At 34.8% G+C, this 16635-nt stretch overlaps 3 protein-coding genes across 5 annotated transcripts; 1 reads left to right on the forward strand and 2 right to left on the reverse strand.

Moving 5' to 3' along the window:
• Window positions 1-7: 7 nt before the first annotated feature.
• On the forward strand, window positions 8-3753 carry LOC6626403 (MOXD1 homolog 1). The gene is made up of 8 exons (XM_002049975.4): window positions 8-595; window positions 1347-1502; window positions 1562-1851; window positions 1911-2206; window positions 2276-2439; window positions 2495-3014; window positions 3363-3529; window positions 3583-3753. Exons 1-8 carry the CDS (start codon window positions 266-268, stop codon window positions 3751-3753), a joined length of 2094 nt encoding a protein of 697 aa, XP_002050011.1. The 5' UTR covers window positions 8-265.
• Window positions 3667-14913, reverse strand: gek (serine/threonine-protein kinase gek). 3 transcript variants are annotated; one of them, XM_070210355.1, is made up of 12 exons: window positions 14253-14375; window positions 12511-12735; window positions 10604-10875; window positions 7326-10241; window positions 6702-6978; window positions 6027-6455; window positions 5652-5858; window positions 5259-5444; window positions 5016-5109; window positions 4614-4810; window positions 4326-4436; window positions 3667-4245 (listed from the first exon to the last, which is right to left on the reverse strand). In XM_070210355.1, the coding sequence occupies exons 1-11, from the start codon at window positions 14284-14286 to the stop codon at window positions 4336-4338; spliced, it is 4938 nt and encodes a 1645-aa protein (XP_070066456.1). In that variant the 5' UTR covers window positions 14287-14375; the 3' UTR covers window positions 3667-4245; window positions 4326-4335. The 3 variants fall into 3 exon arrangements, with proteins under 3 accessions (XP_070066456.1, XP_032292505.1, XP_002050010.2); XM_032436614.1 differs by lacking the exons at window positions 3667-4245; window positions 14253-14375 and adding an exon at window positions 14868-14913 and having other exon boundaries at window positions 4280-4436; XM_002049974.4 differs by lacking the exon at window positions 3667-4245 and having other exon boundaries at window positions 4280-4436.
• Window positions 14914-15223: 310 nt separating this feature from the next.
• RpL38 (ribosomal protein L38) lies at window positions 15224-15736 on the reverse strand. Its single transcript, XM_032436617.2, has 2 exons — window positions 15598-15736; window positions 15224-15539 (listed from the first exon to the last, which is right to left on the reverse strand). The coding sequence occupies exon 2, from the start codon at window positions 15537-15539 to the stop codon at window positions 15327-15329; it is 213 nt and encodes a 70-aa protein (XP_032292508.1). The 5' UTR covers window positions 15598-15736; the 3' UTR covers window positions 15224-15326.
• Window positions 15737-16635: the final 899 nt, after the last annotated feature.

Genomic DNA, 16635 nt, shown 5'->3' on the forward strand with positions numbered 1-16635 from the left:
TTTTAGAAGATCGTATATACCTGTGTGGAAAAGGTGGTGTGTTAGTTCCTTCGAAACATCTGCCGGCTTGTGAAATGACCCTCCCTTGGAAGTATATGTATAAACGAAGTATCGAAGGCAATTTAAAGCGGAAAAGGCGTGCAACAGTACACAAGGCGCATAGCTCCTGCATTAAAGCGATAAACAAATAAATATTAATATAGATTACATACAAGTTTAGTGATACAAAATTAAACTCAGTGTAGCTATATAAAACAGGTTTTAAATGTTGCTGCACATTTTCGCAAGGATATGGTTTATTGTCGTTTTCATACGGCAAAACGTTAACTGTGCGCACCACAGCTATGAGGATCGTAGGGATTCCGCTTCACACGCATCTGTCCGCCATCAGAACTGGCAGAGACTTGAAATGATGGACAGGAATGGCTTGTACTGGCTCGAGTGGCAAATCAAGGAAAATTATATTTACTTTAAGGTAACTGTAAATACGCGTGGCTTTATTGGCCTTGGATTTTCACAAAAAGACGGCCGCATGTACAGTGCGGATATGGTATTGTTATGGGTCGATGATCAGACTGGAAAACCAAACGCACTCGTAAGTATAAATAACATTGTATAGCAAGTAGATAAAATGCTACGAGCTCGCTCAAGGTTTAGCCAAAAAATTAACGTACTTTGCCTATTTAACGCTTGAAGGTAGTCTAACTTATTAAAAATAATAATTTGTGGGGACATCTTTGCTGTGCCGAGTACTTGTTACCCTTGCAGATTCGGAGCTTTATAATATAGAAGTAGATCTTGATAAGATTTGCCTCATCTATAAGCAGCATAGTTTAATTAGCAAATGTCGGGATTGTTCAAGATATGTATCTTGATTAACAAAAAAGTTGTACTCACAATAAGTTGATTTGTATAAATGACGAAAATAGGTGTCTTGATAAACCAAAACGTTGTTCATACAAAAACGTACATTTCTAGTTTTTCCCATGTAAACTTTTGCTCGATCGTAGTAAGCTGTTAATAAGCCGGTTCGGACCTAGGTTGTCCCTGCAACATAAAAAGGGACCTTGGCATAGTTTCAGGACAATAGCTCATTTGCCTTTGGTGTAGAGCACCAGGCTGAGTGAATCTTCTAATCGGATTGATATTATATAAAGATAGAACTCCAAATCCAAAAGTAGACGAACAGTTCTCGGATAGCTACAGAACCTAAGAGGGCACTTGCATGGCTGCAATTGTCCCAATCTATATTTAAATCTTACTACAGTTGTTACAAGATTTTCAATTAACATTGACAAGCACAAGCTATTCCCATTGATAAAGAGAAACAATACTTTTTTGCACAGGATTGTCATGGCTCAATACAACATGCGCATGGAGCACCTATACAGGATGATACGCAAAACTACAACGTTATCGATGGCTACCAAAATGGCACGCATACTTATGTCGCATTTAAGCGTTTGCTTGAAACGTGTGATCCCTACGATATTCCATTAGGCGTATGTATATTATCTCAAAAGGTTTTCAACTCAACTTATTTTAATTTATTATATTCAAGCATGACACGATTAAAGTTTTGTGGTCTTTTGGCAAAATCGATCCGATACATGGTAATTTAGAGGGACATGGTCAGAATCGTGGTGCTAAGCCACTGCTCTTAATGAATCCAGTTTTTCGAAAACAAAATAAGACAAACAATCAGTTAACTCACCAGTGGGACATTGTTGTTAATAATGTGACTCTTGAGCCTTCGATGGATACTCTCTATTGGTGTAAAATAATAAGAGCTCCTATTTTGCATCGAAAACACCATATAATTGGTTATGAGCCACTTTTAACACATGTTTCGTAAGTAGCGCATATAAACTTCATAAGTCTACTTAAGTAAATTAATACTTTATATACAGTACAGCGGATGATACAGTTGTCCATCATATGACTCTTTTTGAATGCTCCGCGAAATCATATCCTGGTTCAGATTCCGAGTCGTGGGACGTTTGGGTAAGAAGTACTGGCACTGTATGCAACAGCAACTCGTTGACGCCACGGGACTGGGATTCTTGTTCCACACCAGTGGCCGTTTGGTCTGTCGGTTCTACAGGCCAATTTTTGCCTCACCATGTTGGCATACCAATAGGTGGCTCCTCGGGCGTCAAATATTATATGCTCGAAATACATTATGATAATCCAAAGGCTTTGCGCGGTAAGCCAGCACCTCAAACGCAAAACGAATGTTTGGCATTTAAATATATATATATGAAATTGTCAACAGCCGTAGATCATTCCGGATTTAGAATTCACTATACGCCTCAACTACGTGCCAACGATGGGGGTATCATAATCAGCGGAGTTTCTATTTCCGACACCCAAATTATTCCACCTGGACAAAAGTTGTACCGTAATGTTGGTATTTGTGGACCTTCATGTTCAAATGTAGTAAGTTGTAAACGTCCTTATCAAGTCTAATGTATCTAACAATTAACGATTTCAGTTGTTTCCCGAGGATGGCATTAAAATTATATCTGGTACTCTTCATACGCACCGCGCTGGTCGCAAAATGAGCCTGCGACATATTCGAGGCGGCAAGGAATTGCAACGCATCATTGAAGATGATAACTATGATTATAAATATCAGCAATTTCACCAGCTGGCTAACGAGACGGTTGTCCTGCCTGGAGATTTTATTATTACAGACTGCGCCTATGACACGACGCATCGTAAAAGAGCCACATTCGGTGGATACTCGACTAAACATGAAATGTGTTTGTCTTTTATCACATATTATCCGAAAATCGAATTGGCTGGTTGTTACAGCATGACGCCAGTGCGTGAATTTTTTGAGATGTTCGGAGTTAATCAGTTCTATTCATTAAATATGACTGATGTGGAAAATTTGTTTTTATACAACGGAAATCTCTTAGATTACATGCCAAATACGATATATGCGAAAACAAAGCCTAACCAAACCAATATGAGCGCTGAAGACATAGTCGTCGAAGGATCTTTATTAAGTATGCGATCTTTTTTGTTTAATATTGAATAGGACTTCAAATGTACTGGAATTGATTTCTCAGACATCATAATGAATCTATATATTCTTGATCAGTATTAACAGCTAATTCGATAGGGCCGTTTCCGTCGATCTATTCTAATTAAAATCTAGTCTCTCGACTTAACATAGTCTTTATCAAAAAGATTTGTTTATTTTCTTATTATTTATTTAACAAGAATCTTGTTTAGAGTCTGTGTTTAAATAAATATATTGCCTTTTTCTCCATTGGCAATTAAAAAACAAATCAAATGATTATTGTATATTAAGCTACATATAACTAATTTTTCTCTTTTTTATCTTCTTTTAGACAAACTGCTAATTTCGGATCCGGTAGAATTTCATGATCGCACATTCCTTTCACATATAAATCAGCTACCTTGGTCAGAGCCATTATTCACAAAACGCGTGGAGCATGCTATGATAACAGGAAAGCATATGACTTTTTGTCGTGTTTCCAACGAGTCGATGTCAATCGTAAGTCAAGTAAAAAAAAACACTATAGAATACAATTAATTTTCCAATTACAGCCCTCCGAGATAATACGTTATCCTAACTTCACGTCATTTGTTAAACCACCCAGCAGTTGCACATACAACCTTTTAATCGATAGCATTCAATTAAATTCAAACGGTTCCAGATCGGTGGCACCTTTGTCGTTAAGTTTGCTGCTAGTTGGAATTTGTGTTAAGAATATTTAACTACCCTAAATATCATAATATGCTTTTTCACTTCTGAGAACAAAAAATAACTACCATTAGAATTAGCACTACCAAATTGTAGTTTTTAACCCAAAGACTTAGTTACTAAGAAAATTATTTGTACTATAATATATATATTTTTTAATAAAGATAACGTTAAAAAAGGTTAATATAAATTGCATTTTGATTTTAAATATGTATTCTCCTATAATGCGCTGAAGCAGCTGTTTAAAAGGTGCCAGAGTTAGAGCGAAAAAAGTTTACTTTATTTTATTGTGAGCTTTAAAAAGGAGTTTGAAAGCAATCGAACTAAAGTTAAGCTTGCTCCCAAACAAAATAGTTATATTTATTTAATAGGGCGAGTAACGCTATCGATTCTTGTCGAATCAATTCAGAGAAAGGAATAGGAGGTAACCGAATCATATATATTCAACGGATACATGGTACATTTAGTTTCAAAATGTAGAAAAATTGATTTTACTCACGCATAATCTGTAAGAAAATTATATAACAAATATCACATTAGTTAAATTTTATTCAATTTTATTCGGCAATCATTTAATTTAATGTACCTATTACATGTTAATCAATATTGTTTAGGTCATCAGAACGTAACGTGCGTATTGGGCTGGGAGTCCTAGACAGCATGTTATCCTTACCGAAATCCTCAGAGTTACCGTCAGCTGGGAAATACAAGTTTCTCTTAATAAGTTAACAATATATTTATATTATATTATAGTATTTATTAAGTTACGATTCTTAGCTAAAGTATACCTTAAAGCCAAATATCGGCAAACCACCAACAATATAATTATACAGTTTTTAAATATCAAATGAGTACACATATTTATAATACATACCTTGATCCAGTAAGTTACTTTTTCTTATTTGGTTCACGGAATTTAATGAAGTTATAAGCTGTTTACTTGTGTGTTCGGCTGTCTCTAAAGTGGTTGGTAAGTCTAATAATCGTTGATTTTGAATACCGTCTCCAGGTCCCATATGAGAAATGTGGTTGAAATTAGTTGGACCAGATATCATTTTTGATCTTCGATCACTGAAAGTATTTTGAAAGTAGAAAATTACATTTTCATAGATATAGACTACCTGTTGTTTTTTAAAATAACTAACTATGAGATACAAGAAAATAATATTGCAGAGCCCTCAAAAGCAAAACATCATCCAATAGCTTCCGATTCTGCGAAGCAAGACTTCGACTGCCATTCCTTTACTTAAAACTCAAGCATATTTTCAGTACTTACCTTTTAACTGTTTTGTTAATTTCTCTAAGAGAAAATCTACGCTTAATGTTACCGACTCCCTTTTGGTCGCCATCATGATGGTGCAATTGTCCCTCTGGAAGGAAAAATAAGTTAATTTTAATTTGAATAATGTTCAAGTGCAACCAACTGAATAACTCTCATTCCCACACAATTCAATTATTCATATTTAAAATCACTTAGTTAAAACTAACCAATATAAATTTATCAGGATATACTACTTACTTGTATGAATATTTGCCAAGTAGATAATCAAAGGCGTATCATTGATAGATGTTAAAACAACGTTGCCTATATTATTCAGAGGAAGTGACTGTTTTATGCCAATAGATTGAACCCACTCAGAGGTTTGTGTGTTGAATATATCCAGATGAGTCTCCGAGAATACCAACAAATGACCATCGGAATATGCTGCAAACATAACAGTATGACGATCGTTATTTAAATATATATCACTCACAAAATTTTATTTTTTAAGACCCCGCAGAAATGCATATTGGAAATGAACGTAACCCGGAGCTGTTACATCCATGTGCACAAAAACCCTTATACATTTTGTATCATTTTCAATGGGATCAGGATTTAAAAACTTGTTTGGAAAGGAGCAATAATACTTACTTATATAAGTGGGAAAAGCCGGATACATTATTTCTCTATCTCGAGATTTTCGCCCTTGTAAGTCAACATATATTGCTAGAGTTTGAAATACCAAGAGGTATTCTCCAAAAGTTCCTCCGGTTGGGGAAAGTATTTCAATTACTCGAACAGCGTCAACACCAGAATAATTCAAAAACGCACATAATTGATTTTCTGGATGAACAAGAGCTAAAAGAGAAATCATTGTTTTCTTTCAATAAAAGTATTTATAGTTATCTACCAATTAATAAACAGTTAAACCTTGATTATCTATTAGTTATTATCTGTTTAGTTATTTTATAGTTTTCATTTATCATGAGGCCGCATAAATATATTTAAAATATTTGTTATACTTACACATTGCTGTTGCTTCTCCTCTCAAAAAATAGGCTGTAAATCCACTTTGATGAGCAACAACAAGGCGCATATCTGACAATATTTGAAGATGTTGAGCTAAATATCCGATCGTGAACTCACAAGTCTTTTGGTGTCTGGTACGCGTTCGATTAATTTCATAAACGATGATTTGCGTGTGGTTATTGGGTCGTTTTAACGCAATAATAAATGAATACACAATACTTGGATAACGCCGTATTATTCCGGTACAAGCAGAAATACAATTTTTAGACTCTATTACTTTTATCCATTCTACGTCACTTGCCTCCAAAGCTCTTATCGGTAAAAGCCTCAAATGTCGCTGTTTTCCACAAAGAATAACAATTATCTGCTCTTCTTCAATATACCACAATTGCAAAATTTTTTTTGTTTCGCCAATACGCGCAATTTCTGAAAGAAAAAATTTGGATTGGTTTCATTTTTTTTATAAACAAGCAGATTTTAAAATAAAATGAATGGTTTAAATTACAAAGCAGTTGGTAGAGCAGAACATAGTGTCCCTCAGTAGAAATTAAAAATAATTTTAATTTTCTAGAAAGGATTATTGTGTATTCTGAGTATTGCATAGTTGGAGTACTCAACTGAAACTTTCTTACATGATTTAACGTAATGAAAATATATGTTTTTATTACTCACCATATTGATCTAGGTTTAAATAGAACAGCCCATCTTCTGTTCCTAGTAAAATTTGATTTGTGTAAGTTATAACACAACATAGTGCGTTTCGTATAAGCGACAAATTATTGTCCAATATTTCGTTTACTTTGTAAATGGCCGTATTTGGTAAATTGTTTCGTTTTAAAATGCGATGAAGTTCTCCCAATGCGATTACCCATTTGGACTTTTCCGATTCATTATCCGCCAACATCAAAGTGCTTAATGAGATTCCTCCTTCAATAAGAGACGTTTTAATCTAAAAAGATGAATTTTTAGTATGAATAAGGGTGAGTTTACTTTAATTTAACATCTTTTAAGTTGTTTTACGTAATTGTCTTTTCGCGTAAATTCACATTATTTGCAGTGTGTACATCAGATCGGAGAAACAAAACAAGAGGCTCTAGTTGGGTGTTTCCGACTGGGGAAACAGGTATACAAAAATTCTTGGGCTTTGCGCTAGCTGCCGCTAATACGTGCCAATATATGTATATACAACCACACGTTTTCTTTAATAACATCTGTGTTTCTTAACCGATCTTGATGCAATTTTCAATATTAGATCTTATTGGACTATAAATTATTTATATATTCTGAAAGTCTTACCTTAAAAATACACGGGACATCCTTCTTAGCAGCATGAATAACGTCACTCTCCCGGACGCTGCCAACAGAAAATTCTGGATCACGCATATCTAACACTTGGGATACACTTACACTAGGCAAAGCACACCGATCAGTAGATATATCATACAAAAAGAGTTTAAAGTCACACACGACCACAAATTGACGAATCCATCCTCGTTTTATGACACCGGATTTGGGAACCTTAACATATCCTTCATATGCTGTTCCAATTCCTCTTGTGGGATCTATACCCAAAGGCCTCTTAGTTTGATCCATGGGTACTGGACACATAGTCGGAACTCTTTGACAACAAACAGTATGACATGCGAAACCACAAATTTCACAAACAACGCCTTGCCTTGTTAATCCCACCATTAAAGAAGTACAGTGGTTGCATTTGGTAGGACTACTAAATGTTCGTACAAGGAATTGATGAATTGAAGAATTGTTGGGCTTTTTTTTGGATTCCTCATAGTTGGAACTATTTTCAGATCTAATGTCATCATTAATTGTAGAATTTTTAACACTTATATTGTCTTTAACTGTTTTAAGTGAATATTTTGATTCGTAGTTAAAAAGCATTCCACTATTAGACGCTTGAAACAAATTAGATGCGGAAGAAATACTATCCCTGGCATCGTTGACATATGATTCTTCAGAGTCTATCACATCAGGGTTTATAGAAATATCTTTGAAGAAAGCGTTGTTATGATGCGATGATTTATTTAAAAAAGAGTCCGGATATGCAACATCAATTTTCTGTATGTCTCTAAGTTCGATTTCTTTTTTCTTTAAATCATATAGAATATTGTCGCATCGTTTTTTATAATCACAAACTTCCTTTTGGGTAGAAATAAGTTCAGCCCTGGTTTGACTAAGCTCTTCAGCTATAAATGCCTTTGCCTGAATTTCGCGTTGAAGAGCACTTTGCAAATTGAGTAACTCCATTTTATCCAATTTTTGTGATCGCCTATTTCTCCAATTTTTATGATCTACAGCATTATTATTTAAGGCTCCAACATGTTTGAGATATTCTATTTCTTCAGTCATTTTTGTAGCTAGCGCTTGTAAATAACTTCTAGCATCTCTTTCATCCGATACCCATTGAATAATTTCTGCCATTTGGAGCTCCCAATGGTTTATTGCTTCTCGCTTGACTTGTAATTCCTTAAGTATTTGAATTTCATCCGCTTGTAAGTCACGTAGATTTTTACATTTTTCGCTCACTTCTGAGCTTAAACGTTGCTTCTCTTCGTACCATGTCGATTTATCCAAATCATATCTCTTTTGCAATTCCAAAATCGTTTCTGCTGAATCAGCAATATAATCAATAGGGGCACATTTTAATTTTTCATGTGCTTGTTGCAACTCAGCAGAAAGTATTGAGTTGGATGTTTCTAACTCACTAAGCTGTTCTTTCAGGGCTTCTAGCTCTAAATTATTGCGCGCTTGTTGATGATTTAACTTTTCGGCATATTGAAGCTCTAAGCGTTCTATTTCGTATGATGCTATTCCCGAAGAGACACTTGTAGGAGTTGTTGAATCTACATTTGGTATCGATTTTCGATAATCTATTTGTAACTTTCTGCAACATTCTTCAGCGTGCTCTCTAATTTTTTTCTCTTTCGACGCTTCATTTACAGCATCTTCAATGTGCAGTTCCAGTTCTCTTCTCGTTTTATCAGACTTTCGCAACTCATTTCTTAAACTATCATTTTTTTGGATTGCCGCATCAAGCTCTTCTTCCTTATCTCGAACTTGTCGTGAGAGTTTTTGCTTTTGGTTTCGAAGTTCAGTAAGCTTCTCGGTAACTTCCGAGTATTCCATCATTGCCACATTGCGCTGAGAAATTGTTTCCTTAAGTTCAGATTCTTGAATTTTGAGTCTCTCAACAAGTTCATTATACTTTGCGGATAGTTCGTTTTTTTCTCGTTTAGACGTAATTAACTGTTCTGTTAATGTTTTTATTTGATTATTATATATTTCGCTAGATTTTTCTGTATCACTAGATAGTTTATTGCACAAATAGGGACTTCCAAGAGATTTATCTAAACCGGACGTTGCATTTTTATTATCAGGGGATTGGTCACTTGACTTTGAATCTGATTTACAACAGTTTTGTGAAAATGTAAATCCAATAAATGGCAAATGAAATCCTGAAAAGGCAGGATTCGATGAAGGAGGAATAGAATCTATTAATCTCACATCATTATCATCCACATCAAAATTGGATGTGTCTGTTGGACTCGATACTTCTGGTATATAAGGCGCAAGGCCAGATCTAATATTTTCCCAATCAATTCCTTCGAACCAGGCATGTTGCATAAAATCTTGTAGCCCCTTTTGACCAAGTCGGTTTTCTGGTGTACAAATTAGCTTGCAAAGCAAGTCTTTAGATGCTTCCGATAACTTACAGTGTGAAGTATCTTGAGAAGGTAAATTAAAGCAATTCTGATGGTTCATAATTTTTCCATATGTTTCCACTAAACTTTCTGCATAAAATGGAGTTTCTCCATACAACATTTCATACATACATACACCAAGTGACCACCAATCACACTCTGTTCCGTAACGTCCTTTTCCATCCTCCATGGCCCTTAAAATTTCGGGTGATATATAATCAGGTGTACCAACGGCAACATTCGATTGAACGGTACCATCCTTATCCAAGCGTAAGCAGGATCCAAAATCTGCTAACCGTACATGCCCCCTTTTGTCTAACAAAACATTGTCCGGTTTTATATCTCTATGAACATATTTGAGTTGGTGAATGCTATTTATCGCTAAGATCATTTCTGTAATATAAAATTTTGCCATATCTTCAGGAAGTTTATCTTCAAATTTGCTCAATAATGTTAATAAGTCTCCACCGCAGTAATAGTCCATAACCAGGTACTAAAATGAAAAAAAAAAGGGATATCGAAAAATGTGAAACTTATGAGACTGATAAATGTAACATCAAATTTACTACTTTTTCTCTCATTCTCAAACCCCATAAGTCGGTCAAAAATCAACTGATTTTCATAAGGTATTGCCATTTCTTCATGGTTAGAATTCTAGATCAAGTTTGATTTATTAAAAATGTATTTTAGATAGGGCGAAGCTGACAGCATTAAAATTACAGCGACTGCCTAACCTTCCCGCCGTACTTTCTTATGTGTTAAAGTGTTTTTTGGATGCACTTAAGAACATTTGAATTCTCCTAAAAGCTGATTTTATCGACACCCAAGACATCAAAGTGTTTGTTTATAGCATACCAAATTTATATTATCCTGAAATGCGTAGTGCAAGTTTGTGATCCACTGACGATCTCCAAGAACTAACACGTCTCTTTCTTCGCGAAAACATGCCGTCTCAGCTCTCTTTAGCATCTCCCATTTGTTTAATATTTTCATTGCAAAAATATTTTCCGACGAGAGCATGCGAACAACACAAACTTCACCAAACGCTCCACGTCCAATAATTTTTAATATTTCAAAGTCTTCACGTGTCAGGCGAAGCTTCCTTACAATGTGGACAAACGGTTTAGCTGAAATTCGTAAAGAAAAATTAAAATTAAGTTATAAAATCAATATTATTTTAAACAAGTTTTAAATATAGTTTTAGAACAGATTGTTGCTTTTTGGGGTTTTTAAGCAATAGATTCTAACTTTGATAAGCTCTCAATATTTGTTTTCTTGGTTTTCGAAAGCTAGACCTTTTATATTGAAATTTGACAGGAAGAATACTAATTAACTTGTAACGCAAATATAAGTGACATTTCAAGAAGACACAGTTATTGGGTTTTTATTACCCCATGTAAAAAACCGTAAGGCAGCAAATATACATTGCGACAACACTCGCTGGTAGTTGCATCACGAGGTCGCGTTTTCCGTGGTTAACTGCTGCGGATGTCTCTTACCCCTGATGGAGGTCTAGCACATAATCGCGAAACCATTTTAATCAACCTGGGCTCTCCTGATACGGGGTCCGATCATAAACTAGAGTGTCAGTCGGTTCTCGGGGGTCAACATAGCTTTGAGCCTGGTTGATAGTTCATCACGGACCTAACTTCGACCAAAACGATTTGCCCACCTACGGGAGAAGGTATTTGACAGTTTTTACACCTGCCTTCCAAGGGCCTCATAATTGCAGTGTTCACGAGGTGTGAACTCAAATCTACATCCGCTTAATGACCCAAATTCTCTCATCTCTTTGTCGGAGTGCACAACTTGGGAATGTCCTCCGCGACGAATATCTTTGGAAAGACAATAAAATCAAGTCAGTGGTTAAAACGGAAAGAACTTTTTAATCAACCACCATAAACACAAAACAAATAAAAAAAAGAAGGGAACTTACCATGAAAATGAGCTCGTTTGAGGCTGAATATAACATTTTTTGGGGTAACAACCAATTCCGATGCATTAAAAGCAATGAGCATTCGAGAACAATCGTCTGCAAAACTGGCTAAAAGGTTGAAACTTAACTAAACGAAGCTAACCAAACCTTTTTCTGCTGGGTTTTGTTTTATTGGCACACCCCGCTAGTAAGCTTCAACTGACAACTTAATCAAGGGTTATTTCAAAATTCGACCGATTCGTTGGATTGGTACTTTGAATAGAAACGTACTGAAGGGATACAGCTTTCTTATGTAATGGATATTCTACGAGTTTGTTGTGGATAAATGCAAATGATTGTTCCTGATAACTTAAACTATTCATCACTTTATTTGGATGCAGTTACCTTAGGAATAGATATTTGTGAAGAAATACGTTCCTGTATCGTAAGGGTGCAATAGCCAAAGCCGTAAAATTTTCAACGGTAGATGTTATACTACTATGAAATATTCATGTATTCTCAAAAAGCCAATTGCTGATCACGAATATATATACTTTATGGGATCGGATTGGTGGCAAAATTGAACAAAAATATCATGTTGAAAGCAAGAGACATATTATATATATTTAAGACCTGAAAATTTCATAAATTCGTACATACATTTCGCAGATTTTACACGTTGACAAGAATATAAACAAGAATATTTTTTAAGCTTAAAGCTTTAAATTACAAAAGCGGCGAAAATTGCATTATACGAAAGACGGACGATAAGCAAGACGCATATTCAAAAAAACCAACAAGTATGTACGTTGTGAACAGGGTATATAAAAATGCGTTTTGAACTTACCAAGCTTAAGAAAGTCCGATACACTTTTTTCTCTGCGAAGAGATGAGTTACTGCATTCATCATAAAGCAGTATAAATGTATCCAATAAAGCATCAATTGAAAATTGGTGACTTTTAAAATTATCCTCTAAGTTAAGGCTGTAATTTAACTTTTTATCGCCATCTGGTTCACTTAAAAACGACTCCAGCAGTTCAAGCCTCTTGTTGCAGCTTAATGCGAGAACATCTGAAAACAAGAGTTATTCATTTTTTTAAATATATGTATCAAAATCAAAAAAAAGATTTTATGCAATTATTATTATTATTATTCAGTATAAGCACCAACAATACCACATATTTGTTGTAACAAACACATCGGGAAAAAAACTAGGAGGACCACGTTTAAAATATCAAGTATCTAGCTCTTATAGGTTTTGAGATCCTTGCGTTCATGCATACGGGCAAACTCTAACGGATCGCTGCCACACAACTCTTCTGTCATCATAATTGACAACGACGCGATATATTCAAAACTGTACTCATATCCATTGGGTGGAGGAGAAAGAAATAGGCACCCTGCAATCCTTGACAAGAAAGGCGTTGATGATGCGTGCAATAGGGGGAACTGTCTGTTTCTACGGCATCTTCTGGCATGGGACCTTCATGTTCTAAAACTGTCTACCAATAACAATGATCGCCAGATCTTTGAAAGACAGGGAAGCTCCGACTTGACATTTACATAGATCCGTCATTCTGTTACAGGCAGTCCAAACTATATATCGGACCCGACCGAATTGGAGAAATATAGCATATAGCTGCCATTGAAACGAGTGACTGCTTCAGTGAATCAGTCAAATGCCTGGAAAAAAAGAAATTGACCTGCACGAGTAGAAATCAATGGGGCTGAAGTGGGGTATTGTATCTCATAGGAAACATCCTGCAGTATCCTCTGAAGTCCATCTTAACTCATTCAGTGCTTCTCCTATGCGGTCCAAAAGTAGGTTATTGGTTGGAAACTTTTGTTAATCCAGTTGCTATGCTCAATACACTTAAATCTTATTAACATCGGATCACTAAATCATAGCTTATATAGAAATTATCGGTCGGTAAGTAGTTGCTTGATTCTTTGTTCAAAATATTTTTATCAAACTTCACATTTACGAACTATCACTATTTCCACACATCTGCAATACCGTTGGCAACTGTCTACAAGGAAGTGCCAAAATGACTCGTTTTTTCGATATACCCGATGTAAAATTTCGCAAGGGTCACTTTCTTAAACACATACATATGTACATACTTCACGAATATGAACCAGAGCTACAATTGTAAATTAACTGCAACTTTTGGGCAAATTCTAGATACTGCAGAACAGTTAACACAATAATATTGCTGATCTTGATTGTGTATGGTAATAACATACATTTTTACGACCAGTTTTAACATTTAATGTCAAATGAGGCCCGAGTTGTATGTATGTACATATGTATTTAGTACTGTCTGCTATAACAAAGAGTCCTAAAATGTTTTTACCGCAGAGCACATATGTATTTTGTCTTGCATTTTACTCTAGCCATATTCAGATGATATTAAAGTACACAGGGAATCATGCAGTTTATATATAAATATAAATATACATATAAATATATCTTATACATATATATGTGTGTATATATATATTTCATTCGTGTCTATAGAAATGTATTGTTTAATATATCATAAGCAAACAAGATGCAACTACTTATTAACTTTCAATTGAATTACCACTAAGCTCAGGTAAGGAGGTTTCATATTCCATTTTATTAACGCTTGTTTGGACAAATCATATCCACAAGGCGGTTGCAAAACAATGTAAAAGCCGACTTATACTGGTCAGGGATGCAATCTCATATTTTTATACATTCGATTTTAGAACTCTGTAAAATAATTCTGTTCGATAAAATATAATAATTCGATTATTTTACCTATCGACAACAATAAATTAAATGCATGTTTTCACTGCGAATGCATCTATAATAATGACACACAATTAAAAAATTTATCGACTTTGCTGTGGCTTGTATTAGGTTGAAAATGCATAACCCAAATTCTTTGGGACAGCTCAAGCATATTATGCTGGATCGTTATTGGTAAATAATCATGTAATCATATATATATAACCAAGCTGGCGTCGAACATTAACATTAAAAAATGTCACGGAACTAATCCAAAAGTTTGACATTTCGTTCATGGTTTGACATGCAGATTAATTTGACAAATAAATCTGGCAACATTAACCTTGGTCGAAATTCATGTTTAAATTGTACCCTCAAATATCTAATATAGACATAGGTCAAAATGCCCCACCCCCATAACTAGGTCAAATCTTATCCGAATTACCTCGAGGTTTGGCTCTTTCCCATGATTTCATTGATCGTTAGTTTTGGTCAAGACCCACGTAAAATGGTATCCTTAAATATCCTATATATGCCGAAATGCCCTCTCCCATAGCTCGGTCAAGTCTCATCCGATTTCCACAAGTTTGGGTGTTTATTTTATACGTACCACGGGCAATGCCGGCTTATACCCGCTAGTCACATATAAACTCACATTATTTTTAAGAACGCATGGATTTGGGTCTGCTCATTTTTCATGATATGCAATATCCACGTAGATCCGTATTCCTGAATGAATAATGTTTTACGATCACAGAGCCAACAATGTTTATATGCAAGCCGATAAAAATAAGAACTAAATTTTACACCGCAATTATGTCCATTTGTTTTATTCCATAACGAACATATTGAAAGATAGTGCCCAAGAAATCAAGTACATCAACACACGTCACATAGAGCAGATTTATTTAACTTCCTTCACTTGCAAGCCTGGTGGTAACGATTGCTTGATTTTATCTGCCTTCTCTTTGTCTTGTACCACAAGTGTGTAAAGAAAACGTGAGCAACGAATCTTGAACTTGGTATTTGTAGGGTTCTTCTTTATTTTGACAGCACGGGCATCGGTGCGGCGAGCCTTGTTCAAAAAATCCTTAACTTCTTTGATTTCACGCGGCATCTAAAAAATATTACTTACATTAATATTCATCAAATCTATATACGCTTAATTTACTTACATTGAACTTTTTGTCAACAAATTGAATAATTCAACTTGTACTTCAGAGGCCAGTAGCAAAAAGGAAAGGGATATATCTCTGTGATCTTCCGGTTGTCAAACATGGCAACACACAGAGTTGCTTTGGAGACATATGTATGTCAAGATATCGTCGCAGCACGCATCTAAAATATTTGTTCGATTTCACCATTCCGATCATAATTAACCATTTTTACTGCTACAGCTGACTTATGACGGAGTCAGAAAGATCTGAATCTTATCATATATCGATCGAATGTTTCTAATTGCAAATCTATTTTTTCACACCAGCTACTTTCATTAGAAATACGTGCAAAAATGATTGGGTAAAAAAATACATACAATATGTTAAATAATAGGGAATATTTGCTACAACTTATAAAAATCGTTTATCGTTAATCTTAAAACTCTACACGTTTTTTTTTTGTTATACATACTATTTATATTAAATGATAATGATAAAAATATTAATTAAACCTTGCTTTAAAAAAAAATAATGGTAAAAACGTTTTGTTAAGTTTCATTCTATCTAAATTTACATTGAAATTAGAAATAGAATTATTTTCGCAACTATGCATAGTTACTAGACATTAAGCGTGCACGTTTATTACGGACTCTACCAATTATTGATTAAAATGAAGAATTTTGTTTGTCATGAAAAGTTGTTTTGGCTTTGTCTTATTTTCAATTATTATTTTCTGTTTAGCTGCTCTTTTTTTAATTTTTCTAAGTTGCATGTGTAGTTTTTGATATACAGCTTCACAAAACTGAAGAAAACGTTGCAATTTTAATGTACTCTCCATGTTAAGATCATGAACGAGAAAATTTTGTTCCATACTTGAAGCAAACTTCAAGCCTTCACTAATTGAATATGCTCTTAATAGCTGAGCCTTAACATTATTCATGTCTTTATTATCCTTAATCGTCGATGATAAGAGATAAACTGAAGGAACGCTTACAAAATACTGCCATAAGTTTCGACACCTGTCTCGTCAACATACGACTAGGTAGACCTCGGAGC

This window comes from Drosophila virilis, chromosome 5 (genome assembly GCF_030788295.1).
Source record: "Drosophila virilis strain 15010-1051.87 chromosome 5, Dvir_AGI_RSII-ME, whole genome shotgun sequence".
NCBI classification, from domain to species: Eukaryota; Metazoa; Arthropoda; class Insecta; order Diptera; family Drosophilidae; genus Drosophila; species Drosophila virilis.